The sequence below is a fragment of the Labeo rohita genome, chromosome 20, assembly GCF_022985175.1.
Source record: "Labeo rohita strain BAU-BD-2019 chromosome 20, IGBB_LRoh.1.0, whole genome shotgun sequence".
NCBI classification, from domain to species: Eukaryota; Metazoa; Chordata; class Actinopteri; order Cypriniformes; family Cyprinidae; genus Labeo; species Labeo rohita.
Window position 1 is genome coordinate 33,715,673 of NC_066888.1, and position 16,408 is coordinate 33,732,080.

The 16,408-nt window shown below is 40.1% G+C and overlaps 1 protein-coding gene across 9 annotated transcripts in view; it reads left to right on the plus strand.

The window, feature by feature from the left end:
• pak5 (p21 protein (Cdc42/Rac)-activated kinase 5) overlaps nucleotides 1–15,438 on the plus strand; it is a 48,300-nt gene extending 32,862 nt beyond the window's left edge. For 8 of the 9 annotated variants that reach the window (XM_051139347.1, XM_051139350.1, XM_051139346.1 and 5 more), the window contains 6 exons: nucleotides 4,349–4,846; nucleotides 5,951–6,084; nucleotides 11,182–11,308; nucleotides 11,844–11,969; nucleotides 12,051–12,185; nucleotides 14,608–15,438. In XM_051139347.1, coding sequence (XP_050995304.1) covers nucleotides 4,349–4,846; nucleotides 5,951–6,084; nucleotides 11,182–11,308; nucleotides 11,844–11,969; nucleotides 12,051–12,185; nucleotides 14,608–14,763 — 1,176 coding nt within the window. In that variant the 3' untranslated portion in view covers nucleotides 14,764–15,438. Of the gene's footprint in view, nucleotides 1–4,348; nucleotides 4,847–5,950; nucleotides 6,085–11,181; nucleotides 11,309–11,843; nucleotides 11,970–12,050; nucleotides 12,186–14,436; nucleotides 14,586–14,607 lie in introns of those variants that run through there. The other variant, XM_051139352.1, reaches the window with a different exon arrangement.
• Nucleotides 15,439–16,408: the final 970 nt, after the last annotated feature.

Consider the following 16,408-nt stretch of genomic DNA (forward strand, 5'->3'; position numbering starts at 1 on the left):
TAGGAACTTTGTTTTCACCCCCAAAAAAACATTTTATTTTAAAATAGCTTGAATTAAATCAGTAAATCCAGTATGTGTTCATGCATTTCGCGTTTAAGCTTAGTTCACGGGCTTCCCGTGCAAATGCCGCATTGTTCCCAACGGAGGGATCCCAGCTCTGTGTAGAGTTACAGATTGCGGTGGACGTCCTGCAGATACGCTGTCCGCTCCTCACCCGCGGGCCGTGTAGGGCGTATTATCTCGCAGGTCGCAGCACCGCTCCGCAGCACCGGCTCCGTGATGGATCTGGTGTCAGTTCTTAATCTACTCACCCGTGAAAAGAGCGCAGCGGCCGGAGACACGGAATTACTCATGAGAGCGGCGCAGGAATCAATTAACGGAAGCGGAGCGTCTCGCAGATAACGGCGGCTCATCGCAGACCTTCATTTACACATTCTCCGGCTCTGAACTGTGATGCGCTCGTGTCATTTTAATTCGCTGCCTTTTCAGGATCACTGTAAGCGTGTTTCACACGTGTATTAAGACGCTTCCTCAATATCTCCTCAATATATTGCTACATAAAATCACACCAGGATTATAGTAGTTAACTAAAACTAACATTAAAACTAAAATAAAAAAATCAAACATATAGTTACTGGAAATAAGGTAAACATCTGAAATAAAATAAAATATTAAACTACAAAAACTAAAATATACACAACAAAAAATACACAGAAATACTAAAGCTTTAACAAAATGAACATGAAAATGGAAAATGAAAACTGATGAGTAAAAACGATAATCTCAATGACAGGAAAATAACACTGACTTACATCCTCCAACAGAATCAGCAACATTCATTTAACAAAGCATATTGTTTTGTATTTAGCTCTACAATCAAGCCCCAGCATCAAGGTGAATCTAAAGAAAGCTCCAGTAAAAACCTGCTTTGTTCCTTCCTAACACCATTTTATTCTAAAACAGATCCATCATTTTGTTTAAACGTCTTGGGGCAGCAAAATTGCGTAATAAATATTAACATCATTAAGGAGCGCTGCTTTTGGCGAATGGTTTGACTTTATGCATTAGACCACTGAATAACTCCTAGATATATTACAACACCCCCTGTGGAATCTGGAAGATGCATTAAAATGCATGTAGTTTTGTATTTAGTCCAAGCATCAACATCATTAGGTAAATCTCATGAAGAAATGTTGTATCATGTGTGATCCCTAAATCTGATCCTCAATTTTTAAACACGTCTGGTCTGAACAACATTTTATTTTAAAACAGCATCAGTTAAATTCAGCACATCCAGTGTGTTTTAAAGATATTATTTCACTGGTAATGATTTATGCTAATTTGTGTGTTTTAATGCACAAACTCCCTATTTGCGTTACACTGCATATAATTTCATTCTGCTGATGTTTTTGGTGAAACGTGAGCCGTGTTTCTGGCACGTTTGTTTGATTTGCGCAGGGTCGTGTCAGACGGTGATTGGGGGAAATGTGCGCTCGTACTGTACGTCGACTGTATGGAGCGGCGCGGTCGCCGTGCGTGTGATTTGGCCGCGGTTCGGAGCGTTCGACGCACGCAGGCTGAACTCCCATCAGTCTCGGCTCAGCGGCGTCATAATGAACCTCTTTCTTTCTCATTCACCTCGACTCGGTCACTTTCAGCGAGCCCAGCGTTTTGTCGGCGCTGCTGGGAATCGCGGGCCGTTAAAGGCCGACAGCTCGGGGACTTGGGAACTCGGGCACGCTTGCGCTCATTGTGATGAACTGATGTTGTGGCACCTTCCTTTTCTGCAGCCCTTGCATAAAAGCCGTGGCGGCGTGTTCCACCGCAGAATTCAATTTCACACTCCAGTTGGGTTGTTGATTACGCTGCCAAATTCAGATTAATGTGCATTTAACGAACACGGATCAGCCAGCGGTGCCGGTTGGGAAAGGGGGTCTCGGGACTTTCTCCGGCCCATAAACACCCTCGCCGGGATGATTGATTAAACGAGTCCGCCGGCGAAATTACAGCCGCCCGTCACGTCCGCCGCCGGCGCTCTCATCGTCGGATCCGTGTCGTGTCATCTTCTCGTGTTCGGGGCGTGGTGGGAGTAATTCAATCTACCGCCCACCGTGACCCTGCAGATCGGGGACTCGCCGCATGAGAGTCGGATCCGTCGTGACTGCGCTCTTTCTGATGCGTTTTCATTGTTATTCACTGAATGTGTGCTGAAAACATCTCAACTCCGCTTTACTCAGTTCTGTATGCGTGTGTTATATACACGACCAGTCAAAACGTTGAATAATTAGGTAAGAATTATAAAAGTAATAATTCATTTTTCCAGCGTTTTAGAAAGAACTCTTGCAATGTTACTGCAATATGATTATATTACATGTAATTATTACAATTTAAAACAGTTGTTTTCTGTGTGAATATCTGTTAAACTGTAATTTATTTCTGTGATGCGCAGCTGAATTTTCAGCATCATTACTCCAGTCTCCAGTGTCACATGATCCTTCAGAAATCATTCTCATATGCTGATTTGCTGCTCAACAAACATTTATGATTATTAGCAATGTTAAAAACAGTATTTCTGGAGAAACCATCATGCATTTTATTTTTTTAGGATTCACAGATGAATAGAACAGCATTTATTTGAAATATAAACCTTTTGTAACATTATATATGTCTTTTCTGTCACTTTTGATCAATTTAATGCATCTTCGATCAAAGAAAGACTGGAGTAATGATGCTGAAAATTCAGCTTTGATCACAGAAATCAAGTACATTTTAACAAATTCAGGGCTTTACACTTACTTTTCTTTTTAGGAGCACTTAAAACATTTAGGAACAGTCAAAATTTCAAGAGCAACTTCTAATCAATAATCAGAAAATCTGATAAAAAATTAGCCGTCCCATTACGAGGTGATATTTGACTCCTTAAAGTGATTTTGTTTTTACCTTTGTAATGGCATTTTTCTAACTTTATTAAAAGTATGTCATCTTTTATGTCAAATTTTTTTTGAAAAAATTATATTTTTAAGCTTTTTAACATTTCTAATTAAAACAACAGAATAAGAACAAGTAGAACAAGAATAAGTTACCAATCAGTATTAACAAAATGAATTAGTACTACAGAGGTGCACAGAAGAACACAAAAGTGTCTTGTAGGTGTATTTTCATGTTTAATGAGGCTCAGAGGGGCATGAGTGCAATCAGATTCATAAACTCATGTTGAGATTAATGTTTTAAATGTAAAATTTTGAATATAGAAATATTAAATGATTTAAATAACTGAAAAGAGACTTTAAAAATGAAACTAAATCTGCCAGTAGGTGGCGGCAAGTCACTGATTTATTTCCTGAATCATTCATTCCTTCGAACGGCTGATTCATTCAGGAATAAATCTAGTGAGTGTCTTTATGAATGGGAAATTGAATCATTGACTCACTAGATTCGTTTAAAAACACACGTTCATTCATAAAGGAAACAGCGCTGTGTTTGAATGGAGATGTGCAGCGGCTCAGCTGTGACTTGTTTCAAACTATTTTTGACGACGAAATAGAGCAAAATCAGGCAATAGTGTTACAGTCAGACAGTGTAAGTCACTTCATAGTAACTTCCTGTTTATTGAACTGTTGAATTAAATCAATATCTCATTTACAAACTCCATCAATAATCATTAAAGCTGTCGCTCATCTTAGTTCATCACGATCTCACAAATTTCCATTATAATAACTGAATCTCTCTACACTGCACAATCAGTCTCTTATTTACACTTTGTTTATGAGAGGATTGGTGAGAAATGTCTGTGATTCATTACTCAACGTTGCAAAAACACATAGAAACCTTTGAATCTTCCCTCAGTGCAAACACAAATAAGCTGATGGTGTCAGTCGCACTGATATTATAATATTATGTCATAGTCGCTCGCAGTAGTTTTCAGTCACAAATGCCAGTGAAATGGTCACAGCACTGTAGAGCCCTGAGATATTCACATGGAAAACTGCTGTTTCACATTGAAATAATATTTCACAAAACTGTTTTACTGTATTCATGATCAAATATTGATCATAAACAGTGTGTGGTATTTTCAGTAAAACACAGCAGATGTTTAGCCAAATGTTCACGCTGCTGTTTCTACATGATGCCAGAATGATTCTGTAAATGCAGTGTAAATGTGATCCGCTTTGTTGTTTTGTTGACATTGAGGCTCAGTTTGAGGGCCGTTCCCTCAGCAGACAGCAGCTCTGTGATGAACGAGCGTTTGAGGATCATCACGGGCCTGTAATGAGGAATCATGAGCGTTTTGTGCCGTCGCATGCGTCTGCATTACTCACTCGTGACGTCTTGTGTTGGGATCTAACAGGGCGAGTACGAGCGCGTGGCCCGTGACGGGAGCCCGCAGGTGCCGGGGGCCGAGACGTACCCGCGCGTTCCCTTCAAACTACCTCAGAGTCACGGCAAACCCGCGTACCCGGCCAGTTTCCAGTACCCGCCGCCCTTCCACTACAAGCCGTCGCCGTACCACCACCCGCCGTCCCAGCCCAGCCCTCCCTACACCCCGCAGGGCGCGCACTCGCAGCCCTCCTCGCCCTACATCCCGCCCGGAGCCTATCCGCCGCCCAGCTGGGGCTCGTCCTCCGAGCAGCCGCCCTCCAGGGTTTCCCACGAGCAGTTCCGCGCGGCGCTGCAGCTGGTGGTGAACCCCGGCGACCCGCGCGAGTACCTGGACAACTTCCTGAAGATCGGGGAGGGATCCACGGGCATCGTCTGCATCGCCACCGAGAAGCACAGCGGCAAACAGGTGGCCGTTAAAAAGATGGACCTGAGAAAACAGCAGCGGCGGGAACTTCTGTTCAACGAGGTGAGCGCTGACGATATTCTGGTGAACAAAATAGTGAAAAATCAGTGAAAAAAACTGTGCTGGTACGACCTTTGTGATTATATATCAGTATGATTTTAAAAAATAATGATTATTGTAATTATTTTTATTATGATGATTCTTCTTCTTATTATTAAAATATTAACTAAAATATACAATAGTACTATTCGGGACACCCGAAGCGCAACTACTGTTGGCTGTTGGCGCTGACATACGGTGCAGTTGCATTTCATGTGTCCGAAGATCGAATCCCGCCTCGTGGACCTTTCTCGATCCAATCCCCCCTCTCTCTCACCCACACGCTTCCTGTCCTGTCTCTACTGTCCTATCAAAGAAAAATTGCAAAATGGCAAAAAAAACAAAACAAAAAGAAAACACTGGATCAGCTCGTGCGTAAATGGACGCATTGCTGGTAGTAACTGATTACTAATCTGGATTATGTAATCAGATTGCAAAAATAAAGCACTTGTAGAAATAGTCAAAAATATGTTCTCTGAGTCAAATTTCTAGATTTTTCTTTTATGCCAGAAATCATTACGAAGAAATCATGTTCCATGAAGATATTTTGTAAATATATCAAAACTTAATTAACTTTTTGATTAGTAACATGCATTGCTAAGAACTTCATTTGGACAACTTTAAAGGTGATTTCCTCTATTTCGATTTTTTGCACCCTCAGATTCCAGATTTTCAAATAGTTTTACGGCCAAATATTGTCCTAACAAACCATTCATTAATGGAAAGATTATTTATTCAGCAGATGTATAAATCAATTTTTAAAAAATTGACCCTTATGACTGGTTTTGTGGTCCAGGGTCACATATGTGTAATGCAGATGTTACTAACTACATTTTTTTGTGATGCAATTTGTAATCAGTAAAGGATGACAATTTGTTAGTGATCCGCTCAGCCCCGTGAACACAGTGAAACACACACAGCACATACAGTATTAAATCTCAGACTTCACATGCTAATTTTATTTCGACTGATTTTGCAGCCCTCGTTTATGATAAAGCGGAGATGATCAGAAACACGGGTTATGCAGGTCTTTGAGATTATTTCGATGTTTTTCTCCTGTTCCTGCAGGTGGTGATCATGAGAGACTACCATCACGAGAACGTGGTCGACATGTATAACAGTTATCTGGTGGGTGATGAGCTCTGGGTCGTGATGGAGTTCCTGGAGGGCGGAGCCTTGACTGACATCGTCACTCACACCAGGTAAGAGCCGATCGACCGATCAGAATCACGAACGAACTGATTTCACACCTGATTCGTTCATTCGATGCGAATCATCTGATGTTTTGATTCAAAGTATCCCAAGATCCAGATGAAAGAGAAGACGACTAAGTGAGATTCTTTCACTGGATTATACAACGCTAGGCCTCAGGATTGAGTTTGTGTGTCTCATTAATAGTGAAGACGTTAAACACAGTCAGCTCTGGTCTGAGATGAAACGGAGAGTAATATTACTCATCTACAGCTGATGTGAGAGCAGTGTTATCTGCTGGAGACAATAGTCCAGTGATGAATTATTATTGTGAAAGTTTGTGCTGGAGTTTGTTTTAAACGCTGCCTCTGCTCTCGAAGCGTCTGCATAATTACAGTAATTGGCGTTGTTCGTCAGTTCGGTGTTGCGCGGTGTTGGACTGTAATTGCACGCTTTCAGAGACACGCGTGACCCGATCGGCACGACGCGCTTCCTTCCATCCCACCGCAGAGAGGAAGAGCGGCTTCTGTTTCTGATGCGCTTTATTTCGGTCCTGTTTGAGACGCTAATAGACACGCTAATGTCTACATAGACAGATCCCTTCTTAGGCAGCATCCTGAGCGACACATGGGTCTGAATCAGCAGCTCAGATCATGTGACGATCAGCACGGATTCCATCGAAGATGAGGTGTTACTAGAATTATTTTGATTCATTTCATTATATTTTTAGTTCGTTTGATCTTTTGAGCATTGAATCAATTAATATTTAATGTTTACACATTTAATGTTTAAAACCGTTTTGCAGTTTTTTTTATTATTAATGCAAATTTAACAAGAGTTATTTCTACATTCAACTCTGAAGCCAAAGTACACTGATACAAATGATTCTGTGGTGTAGTAAATACTACAGGAAAACAAACGAAATTTCTACATGAAAAAGTTCAGGAAATAATTTTAAAAACAAAGTAAATGCTATATTTGTACTTAATTTAAGCTTGTAGAAGTTAAAGTGTAAATATAAATGTTGTAAAATTAAGTAAAACCTACTCAACTTTTTTGATACTGGTGTGTTCCCATCATGCACTGGGCATGAATAATTAATGGTTTTGAGCTGTATTTACACAGTTTTATCATTGTTTTTGTTGTTAGATTTAGTAGCTTGTGATTTTGTTACATCTGAAGTTCATTTTCTACTCAATAATGAACCAAGGATTGAAATCTCTGTGTTTGGATGATCATCGCTTTACTGATAATGTAGATATGGTGCCTACATGATATCTGTTGTCTATATTATATTAAGTAAAATTAAAGTATTGCCAAGTAAGCTTTGATTAAAATTACTCAAATTTTGATAAAATGACATGTTGTCTGTTAAATTTACTTAACTTGGGTAAGTAGATTTTACTTAATTGAAATTATATATCATTATGTAATATTTACTTAATTTTTATAATAATAATAAAATAATAATAATTAAATAAATGAATGGTAAGTTCAATAGTAAGTAGATTGTAAAGAGCAGTAGCAGTAAAATTTACTTAAAATGTGTTAGTGCAAATTGTTACAAAGATTTTTTTTTAAAGTAAATCCTGCAATTATTTTGTTCAGTGTACAATCAGATGCAATTACATTAGAAATAAATTAAAGAGAGAAAATGGCTAATCAGACAAAGACAGAGACAGGTGAGGAGCTCAGACAGGGTTCATGTTCTAGTTGTTTGAATAACATTATTAATAATGAATGCTGAGACTGTGTTAATGTGAGATTCACATTTTGTGTCTTTACATTTACAGCAGTTACATACTACATTTATATACTATCATGGTTTTTATTAATATTTTTTAGATTTTATTTGTGCACTTTTTTAGTACATTGGGGGTTTTTTTTAGTCCTTTGTTATGTGCTTTTGTCATTTTTATTATTATTTTTTTTATGTTACTCTTTAGCTTCGTACACTGTGAAGTTCGTCACATGTCATGAACCATAATCAGAGTTTGAATCTGAGTGTAGACGTCCAGTGTCAGAAGAAGTCAGGTGGAGTCGGAGTCTGTTGGAGTTGGAGGGACTCAGATGGGGTCCGACTGATTTCGATGGAGTCGGTCTGATGAAGTCAGGTGGAGCAGTTGTTGGTGGTCGAGAGCACAGGATCGGTGTCGTTCGGTGCTGTTGTCGGTCTCTCGTGTGCGCCGCTCTGGTGCCGGTGTCGCTGGGTTCCTGCCAGAGCAAACGCTGATCCGTGCCAGAGCGAGCTCCTGCGCGTGGGCTGTTCAAAGAGCGCCGTGTTTTCAATTAACAGCAGATTGTAATGAGGCTCCTGATAGATTAGAAGCACACAGAGCTGTTTGTGTTTGTATTGATGCGGATTCTGGAGGTGTTTCAGGCTGATCACAGCATGTTTGTGAGTCTGACACGACTTATGAATTCACTTAATAAACTGGTAGCTGAGAGCGAGAGCTGTGATGGGATGATCGCGTTTATATTCAGATACGGTCACACTGATGAACTGCATCACACGATGGAGGAACTACTCGTGTGTGTGGGGGGTTTATTCGTTAAATTAAACCATTTATTGAATGTTAATGTCTTTTATAAAACAGTCCAGGATGTGTTATGGTGATTTTACCATGGTAAAGGGGCTTTTACGGCAGCTCATTAGCTGTTTTTTTTAAATAATCCTATCTATTGTTACTTTGTTCATTATTAGAGGCCATCACCGAAGGTGCAAAGGCACCTGTTGTATCTGTTACCGTTCTTATTGTTCTTTTTTTTCTGTTTCTTCCGCTCGAGTCTGTATCAGCCCATAGAACCGCTGGCGGGAAAGTTGTGATATTTGGCAACACTGATAGAGGACAGTCCCAACGTTAACCACAGCACGTTTGGAGTCTCTAACTTAAACTCTCTAGCACCACCACTTGTCCAAAGTTTCACTCATGTTTATGCGGTACAGAAGAAAAATTGTTAGATGAAGTCCAAAATGTAAAAATTCCAAAATTTAGTAGTTCATAAAACCTGCTTTTTCAAACTTGTCCTAGACGGTTCGTCTGTTTTTCACCAAATTTGACTCGGATCATCTTCAGACCATGCTGGCAAGTAGTTATGGATTTCATGTCGATATACAAAATGTTTTTTGTTTAATGTATCAGCAAATTAGCTGGAAAGCTGCCAATCTGCATGTGCCATTGTCACCTCACACTGACCACACCACATCAGTTTGGTAGCAGCGCCACCTATTGGTCAAGAGTAATAAACCATTCATTAACCATTAATTATGAAATTTCCAAAAATGCTAATAACTTTGCACTAACCTTTTGCAATAGAACTCAAAATATTCCTTGGGTCATGCCAAGAACATGGATACAACATATCATAGTCGCTCAAACTTCCTGTTTGCTATTTTGATTGATGTTGAAAACCTACTTTTTCCAACTCCTCCTTGACCATTGCTCCGATTTTCACCAAAATTGAGTCAGACTTTGCTGACAAAAAGTTATGGATTTCGTGTTGATAGACGAAACCATTTTTGTGTAACGCCACTACACGTTTGAGGCATGATGCCGAACTGACTCTGAGGCTGCATCTCTGCAAAGCTTTGACATATTGACACCAAACTTTGTATGTGCCATTTTCACCTCACACTGACCACACCACATCGATCTGGTAACAGCGCCACCTATTGGTCAAAAGTGATAAACCATTAAATCATATTACTAGTGGTTGTATTTATGATTTTTTCAGCCATTTCAGCTGCTGTCAAATGGCTTTAATTACTCGTTGTTTTAGCAGGTCTGCCGCTCCATGCCATGCTAAGCTCCTCATTCTGCCTCTGTTGTGTTTGGCCCCGCAATTGCTGCTTGCAGCTATTTATTATTACTGATTTTTCATTTTTATTTGATAAGACCTAACTACAGGGCCCCATTAGTAATGGGTTATAGTTAGGGTTAGGCTGCAGTATTCTGTCCGTCACTGTATGTGGAGAATGAAGTAAGCGTCCTTCACGGATCTCCTGATGAGGCGTCGTTCATCAGAGTAATTACAAACGCGTCCCGTTTGCGCATTACGCCGCATCAGTGCTGAGGAGGAGCGGGAGGCACAAACACATGGCGGCGTGTTCCCCTCCAGTGCAGCCGCAGCCGCAGCCGCGGGCGAGACAGATGAGAGTACGGCGGACAGCTGGGCCTCACGATCACGATCACGCTCCGCTGACGGAGTCACGACTCTCCCACGAGCCTTTGTGCTCCCGCCTTTGTTCTGCTGCGTGTTTGAGACGTGCTGCTAATGACACGCTAGCGCTTCTCTGAGTGTGTGTGTGTGTGAGTGTGTGAGTGTAGGCGGACAGGGATCAGGTTAGTTTCTCAGCGCCGCTGCTGAAGCTGAATCTGTGATAATAGATGCTTGTGGTTTCGAGCAGCTGAAATGACACTGGTTTATATTCACACACTGAGAGTTTCAAACTGTAGTAACGCATTCTTCATCTCTATATGCACCACACACTTTCCTATAAACACTACATGTCACACAGAAAACATTGTGCACCTCTGAGTGTGCTACGTACAGGTGAGTGAGCTCGACAAACCACCTGTACAAACACTCTTTTCTCTCTCTATGCACCAGACACTTTCTTATCAACACTCCATGTTACAAGGACCTAATAAGGACTTAACAAATGTTTACTTGTCAGTGCACCACAAATCATATTGCGCTATTTGCTTCTTAACCTTTAAATACCTCTTCTGCACATTATCATGCACAGTTATTATGTAAAGTACTTGTATAGTCTGTCTTAGGTTATGTGTATGTATAGTCAGTTATTTATAGTGTATGTATGTTCATATTTATGTTTATTTGTGTAGCACCGTGGTCCTGCGAGACACGACATTTCGTTCCACCGTATGTCCACACCTGTAGCGGAATGACAATAAAGCTCGACTCGACTTGACTTGATTAGTGCTGTTCACTGAAACCACCCAGAACACCCTAGCAACTGCATAGCAACTCTTTAGCAACCACCCAGAACACCCTAGCAACCGTGTTGGTCTCAGGAGAAACATCTGAGAAGCAGCTCTCGTCTCATTTTTCTGAGATCTGATGTTTGTGTGTTTTGTTGGCAGGATGAACGAGGAGCAGATCGCCACCGTCTGTTTGTCGGTGTTGAAGGCGCTGTCGTACCTCCACACGCAGGGCGTCATACACCGAGACATCAAGAGCGACTCCATCCTGCTCACCAGCGACGGACGGGTGTGTGACCTCATCATATCATGTCATAGAATATAATTAGATTTTATATAATAAAATGATATATAAATTATTAAATTAAAATTTTTATGTTTATTTCTGGGTAGTAAATTTGATCATTTAATTTAATTTTATTTATATTAAGTCAAATTAAATTATATATATATTTTTAGAAATTATATATTAATATTATATGATTTATACTGAATGGAATAAATTAGCTGTAATTACTATAAATGAAATCTAAACAGTTTAGCAGATATAATTCCCTTGTGTTTAATCATTATGACTGAATATGTAGTACAGGGCACACAGTTGTGTGGTTTGTCGTGTGTCGTCGTCCTCCACACGGACGTGTTTGTATAGTTACACACGGACGTGTGTTTGTCGTGAGGGCAGAAAAGTGATCGGGGTAATTAGCAACTTCACTAGTTCCAAGTAATTAAATCGTGTCTCCCACCTTGTAATTAGTTGGGAGAACATGACAAATGAAGGGGCGATTAGCGGCTAATCAGCTTTCGCGTGTTTCTGTCCTCAGATCAAACTCTCGGATTTTGGCTTCTGCGCTCAAGTGTCTAAAGAGGTTCCCAAGAGGAAGTCTCTGGTGGGAACGCCGTACTGGATGGCGCCGGAGGTCATCTCCAGACTGCCCTACGGCACTGAGGTACGGTCGCGCCGCGGGTAATGACGGGTGATCTGTGTGCTGGATGATGGGTAACTAGTCACCCGCTGGGTCTGTCTGCAGGTGGACATCTGGTCTCTGGGCATCATGGTGATCGAGATGGTGGACGGAGAGCCGCCGTACTTCAACGAGCCGCCGCTGCAGGCCATGAGACGGATACGAGACAACCTGCCCCCGCGACTCAAGGAGTCTCACAAGGTGAGCAGCTGCGCTTCTGTTCGGTGGAGCCCAGCAACGCTCTGAAACTCATTCATTACTGAAAACACACCGTTCTCATTCGGCCCAAAACCCGAATGGAAACTTTATTTTATCATTTGCTGAATAATCAACATTCGAATAAAAACTGCTCTACATAAACATTTACATTTTTTTTAATCAGCTTTTTAATGATACGGCTTTGTTTCTACCAGGGTTGTCAAACGATTACCACTTTGAATCTAATTAATGATACGATGTGCCAATTCATTAATTGCACATCAATTTGGGCTAAGAAATGAGCCCCGAAAGATCATTTCAAGTCATTGAAGAAGGAGAAAAGCATTGAATAGACAGTACAGAAAAATAGCTTTAGAAAAAAACAGCACATAAATTATGAGAATAAATACTGCATATTCATGTTGTCGAATGAATATTGAAATATGAAATGATTAAACAAAAATGAAATGATGCTGTAAATATAAAACTAAAATCTCCAGTAGGTGTCTTAATGAGTGAGTCACTGAATCATTTATTCAGCCGGTTTGTTTAGAGAACCGATTCATTCAGAAACAAATCATCTGACTGTTCTAATGAGTGAGTCACTGAATCACCGACTCACTCAGTTCATTCAGACAACTGATTAAATGCAGAAACGAAGCAAGAGATTGTCTTTATGAACATGTCACTGAATCATTAACTTATTCAATTCATTTAAAACTAGTAATTCATTCAGTAACAATCACTCGATTTATTTAAATGGCTGATTGATTCTGAAATGAAGTGACTGATGCTCTGTCCAAATACTCACACTTGTGGTCTTGGCCACTCGAGAGCGCACGCACACGACAGGAAGTGCGTGTGTAAGACTGTCCCAGGTCTTTAAAACACCAAAGCGCTCACACTAAATCCACACTGGCTCAAATACCGGAGTGCTTAGTGTATCCCATCATGCACCATGTTCTGGAAATAAATCGTGAGACTTTTTGCTGAGATCTTGAGAGGTCATGGAAACCCTTCCAATGTAAGTTAAATATTAATCATGATGTTAGATATTACATATATCTTGGTAGAAAAACAAAGAGTTGCACATTTTATTGTTGCAAAGATGAGTATATTCATGTTGTATAGCATTTCTAACTGCTTTTAATCGGTTCATTAGATGCAGCACAAATGAAATGATGTGATCTGTTACAGGGAATAATCAACAGACATTTAGAAGTTTATTTTAAAATGCAAGTTATTAAAAGTCAAAATATAGCTTAATGAACACTCATTTTAGCGACAGTATCATTGTGTCCCATCAGGTAATAAAAATTCTACTTCAACACTTTGACCAAATACAGAAAATGTGTCATATAAGAAATCAGGTGGTCAAGTGCAAAGACCGTAAGTGTGGCTGTGTCCGAATCATTGACTCACTTGTTTTGTTCAAACTGTGGATTCATTCAGTAATTTGAAATGACAAACAAATAAGGCAGCACCCTGATCATCTGATACGCTCTGCATATTGATCACTGACGCACAACATTATTGGACCGATATCGTTACTGGCCGATGATGGCTTTAAATATAAATATCGGAATCGGCCCGATATTAAAAATTATGCTGGTATGTCTTTCTGATCAGAGGAATAACTCACACGTGCTCAGCGTGTGCGAGCGATTAGATCACGTCAGCGGTGTGGCTCATTCTTGAAGCAAAGTTTTGCCTGAATAAATGATTAGATTCAGTGTTTTGGATCGCCGCATTTAATCTGAGAATGCACGTACAGAATGACCTGTTCGGTGTGTGATAGAGTAAACATATGTAGCACGTTTGGTAAGTAGTTTTAATTCTGTAGGGGGCGCTGACGGCCTACTTACAATAACATGAAATGATGTCGTAAAATCATGAGTACGTTTTGATCTAAAGGTCAGAAGCCATAGCTTACATGAAGGAAAAAATCACAAACATGACACGTGCAGATGAAATCATTTATACTGATTTATTCATTAACGTGTAATATGTTTTTTTTTTTTTTTAAACAAATTATGAGCTCTAAAAGATTTTCAGAATTTTTACAACTTTTGCATTAGACCATCTACAAATGTTAAATCTTACAATAAAATGTTAACGCTACAGTGATTAATATATAGGTTATTTATAGTTATTTTCAAAGCTTCAGTGTATTTCATTTATTTAATTCTAACAAACAAGTTCTTGTTAAAAACTAACCAAAATGAAAACTAATTTGCTTCTAATTTCCGCACAGGAGAGACTCGGTGTTGTTTCCCAACAGAAGGAGATATATCGGTATCGGCCAAAATGAGTTCAAAAACATGGGCATATTGGATATCGGCCAAAACCGATACGGCGCACCCCTGATGTGACGTGATGTGATGTGTGTCGAAGCGGCTGAAGCTCATGTTGTGTTCTGGTTCAGGTGTCGTCGGTCCTGCGGGCGTTTCTGGACCTGATGCTGGTGCGAGAGCCGTCTCAGCGCGCGTCGGCGCAGGAGCTGCTGCAGCACCCGTTCCTGAAGCTGTCGGGCCCGCCGTCCTGCATCGTTCCTCTGATGCGCCACTACCGACACCGCTGAGAGCCGCGGCGCCGTCAGAGCAGCCTCACGCTAACGCTTTCATTCGCGGCCGCCCGCGGCCTCCTGACGCCGACGGCTCCGGTCCCGCGCGGATCGGACGGACGCCAGACCGACGTCTTTTTCACTCTCGTCTTCTCACGCTAACTACGAAGATGTATTTTAGAGCAATTGTAAGTTTTACTTGTACAGTTTTGATAAACGGCAGTATTTTTGTTGTGACGTTACCATGGTGAAACGGGCAGTATTACCTAGAACCTGAGAGTTTCTGCGAAATAACAATAACGACAATAATAATAAACTTTCCTACTGTTTATATTTGATTTTTTTGGAGATGGCTGTTGCAGACAGATGAATCTGAATATATTTATTTATTCTCCGTTTGTAGGTCGCGTCAGAGTTTTCTACGCTCGGTTTCGTTCCGGTTTTCAGTAGTGTGGCCTTTTCACGCTCGTTGTCGCGCTCGACTCGTCCGATCTCTAGCAATATGACGGTGTTCGGCACAATCCTCACGCGTGTTTTCTCGTGACGTCTCACCCGTGTCTCATGGCTCACTGTGATCTGGAAAAATACGTGTTTCTGTAGGAATATTCAGATCCGCTGTCACGTCGCTTTTGTACGGTGATCCTGCATGTGTGTCACTAACAGCTGCTTTCAATAAAAAACACAAACGCGTCACGTCCTGTGCTTCATTTGGCCTACGGTCGTGATCTGGCACTTACATACACACAGGTTTTTCTGGAACGGTTTCTCATTGTTTTCTCCACAGGAGTTTTCATAATAGAATGAGCGAATGAACTACAGTCCCACGACGCATTGTGAACGATGTCAGTCGTGACTTTAGAACATACTGACGTTCTAATCAAGATGATCAATAAATGCGTGTATTTGAGGTTTTTTACATCATTCTAATGGCGTCAGACTCTGAACGTGGGAACGTTGAGTCTTGAAATCTTCTTAAATTACATTCTGAGTTTGTAACAGGTGAAAAAAAAATATATTTTTAAGAACAATTTCAAAAAAAAATATATGGTTCAGTACATACACATATTAACAATAAAATGACATCCTTTAACCTTGAAGTTGCTGAGCAGCTCATGATTGTGTTTTAACAGTACAGGTGTGAATGTTCATTAATGACGTTAAACATTAAATGCCAATTTACCTGCTGGAACCCACATGACGAGGCCTCATTTATAGTGTGTGTTTGCACAGGTTTGATCTTAGAGTGTGTGTGTGTGATTAAATCCACACGACTCATATTTGTGAAAACGGCCTTTGACGTGGAAAAGTGATTAATCGCATACAAAATAAAAGTTTGAGTTTGCCTATTATATATATATATATATATATATGTGTGTGTGTGTGTAATTATGTACATATAGAAACAAACACATTCATGTATATATTTAAGAAATATTTACAAGTATATGTATTTATTTTAATTTTTTTATGATTAATATTATATAGAAATAAAAATATTCTGTACATAAATATATACATTAATTTGTGTGTATTTATATATGCATACTAATTACACACAGGCAAACTCAAACTTTTATTTTGTATGCCAATAATCACGATTAATCATTTGACAGCCCTAATATTTATATACAGTTGTAGTCAAAATTAGATTGACCTGCAGGAC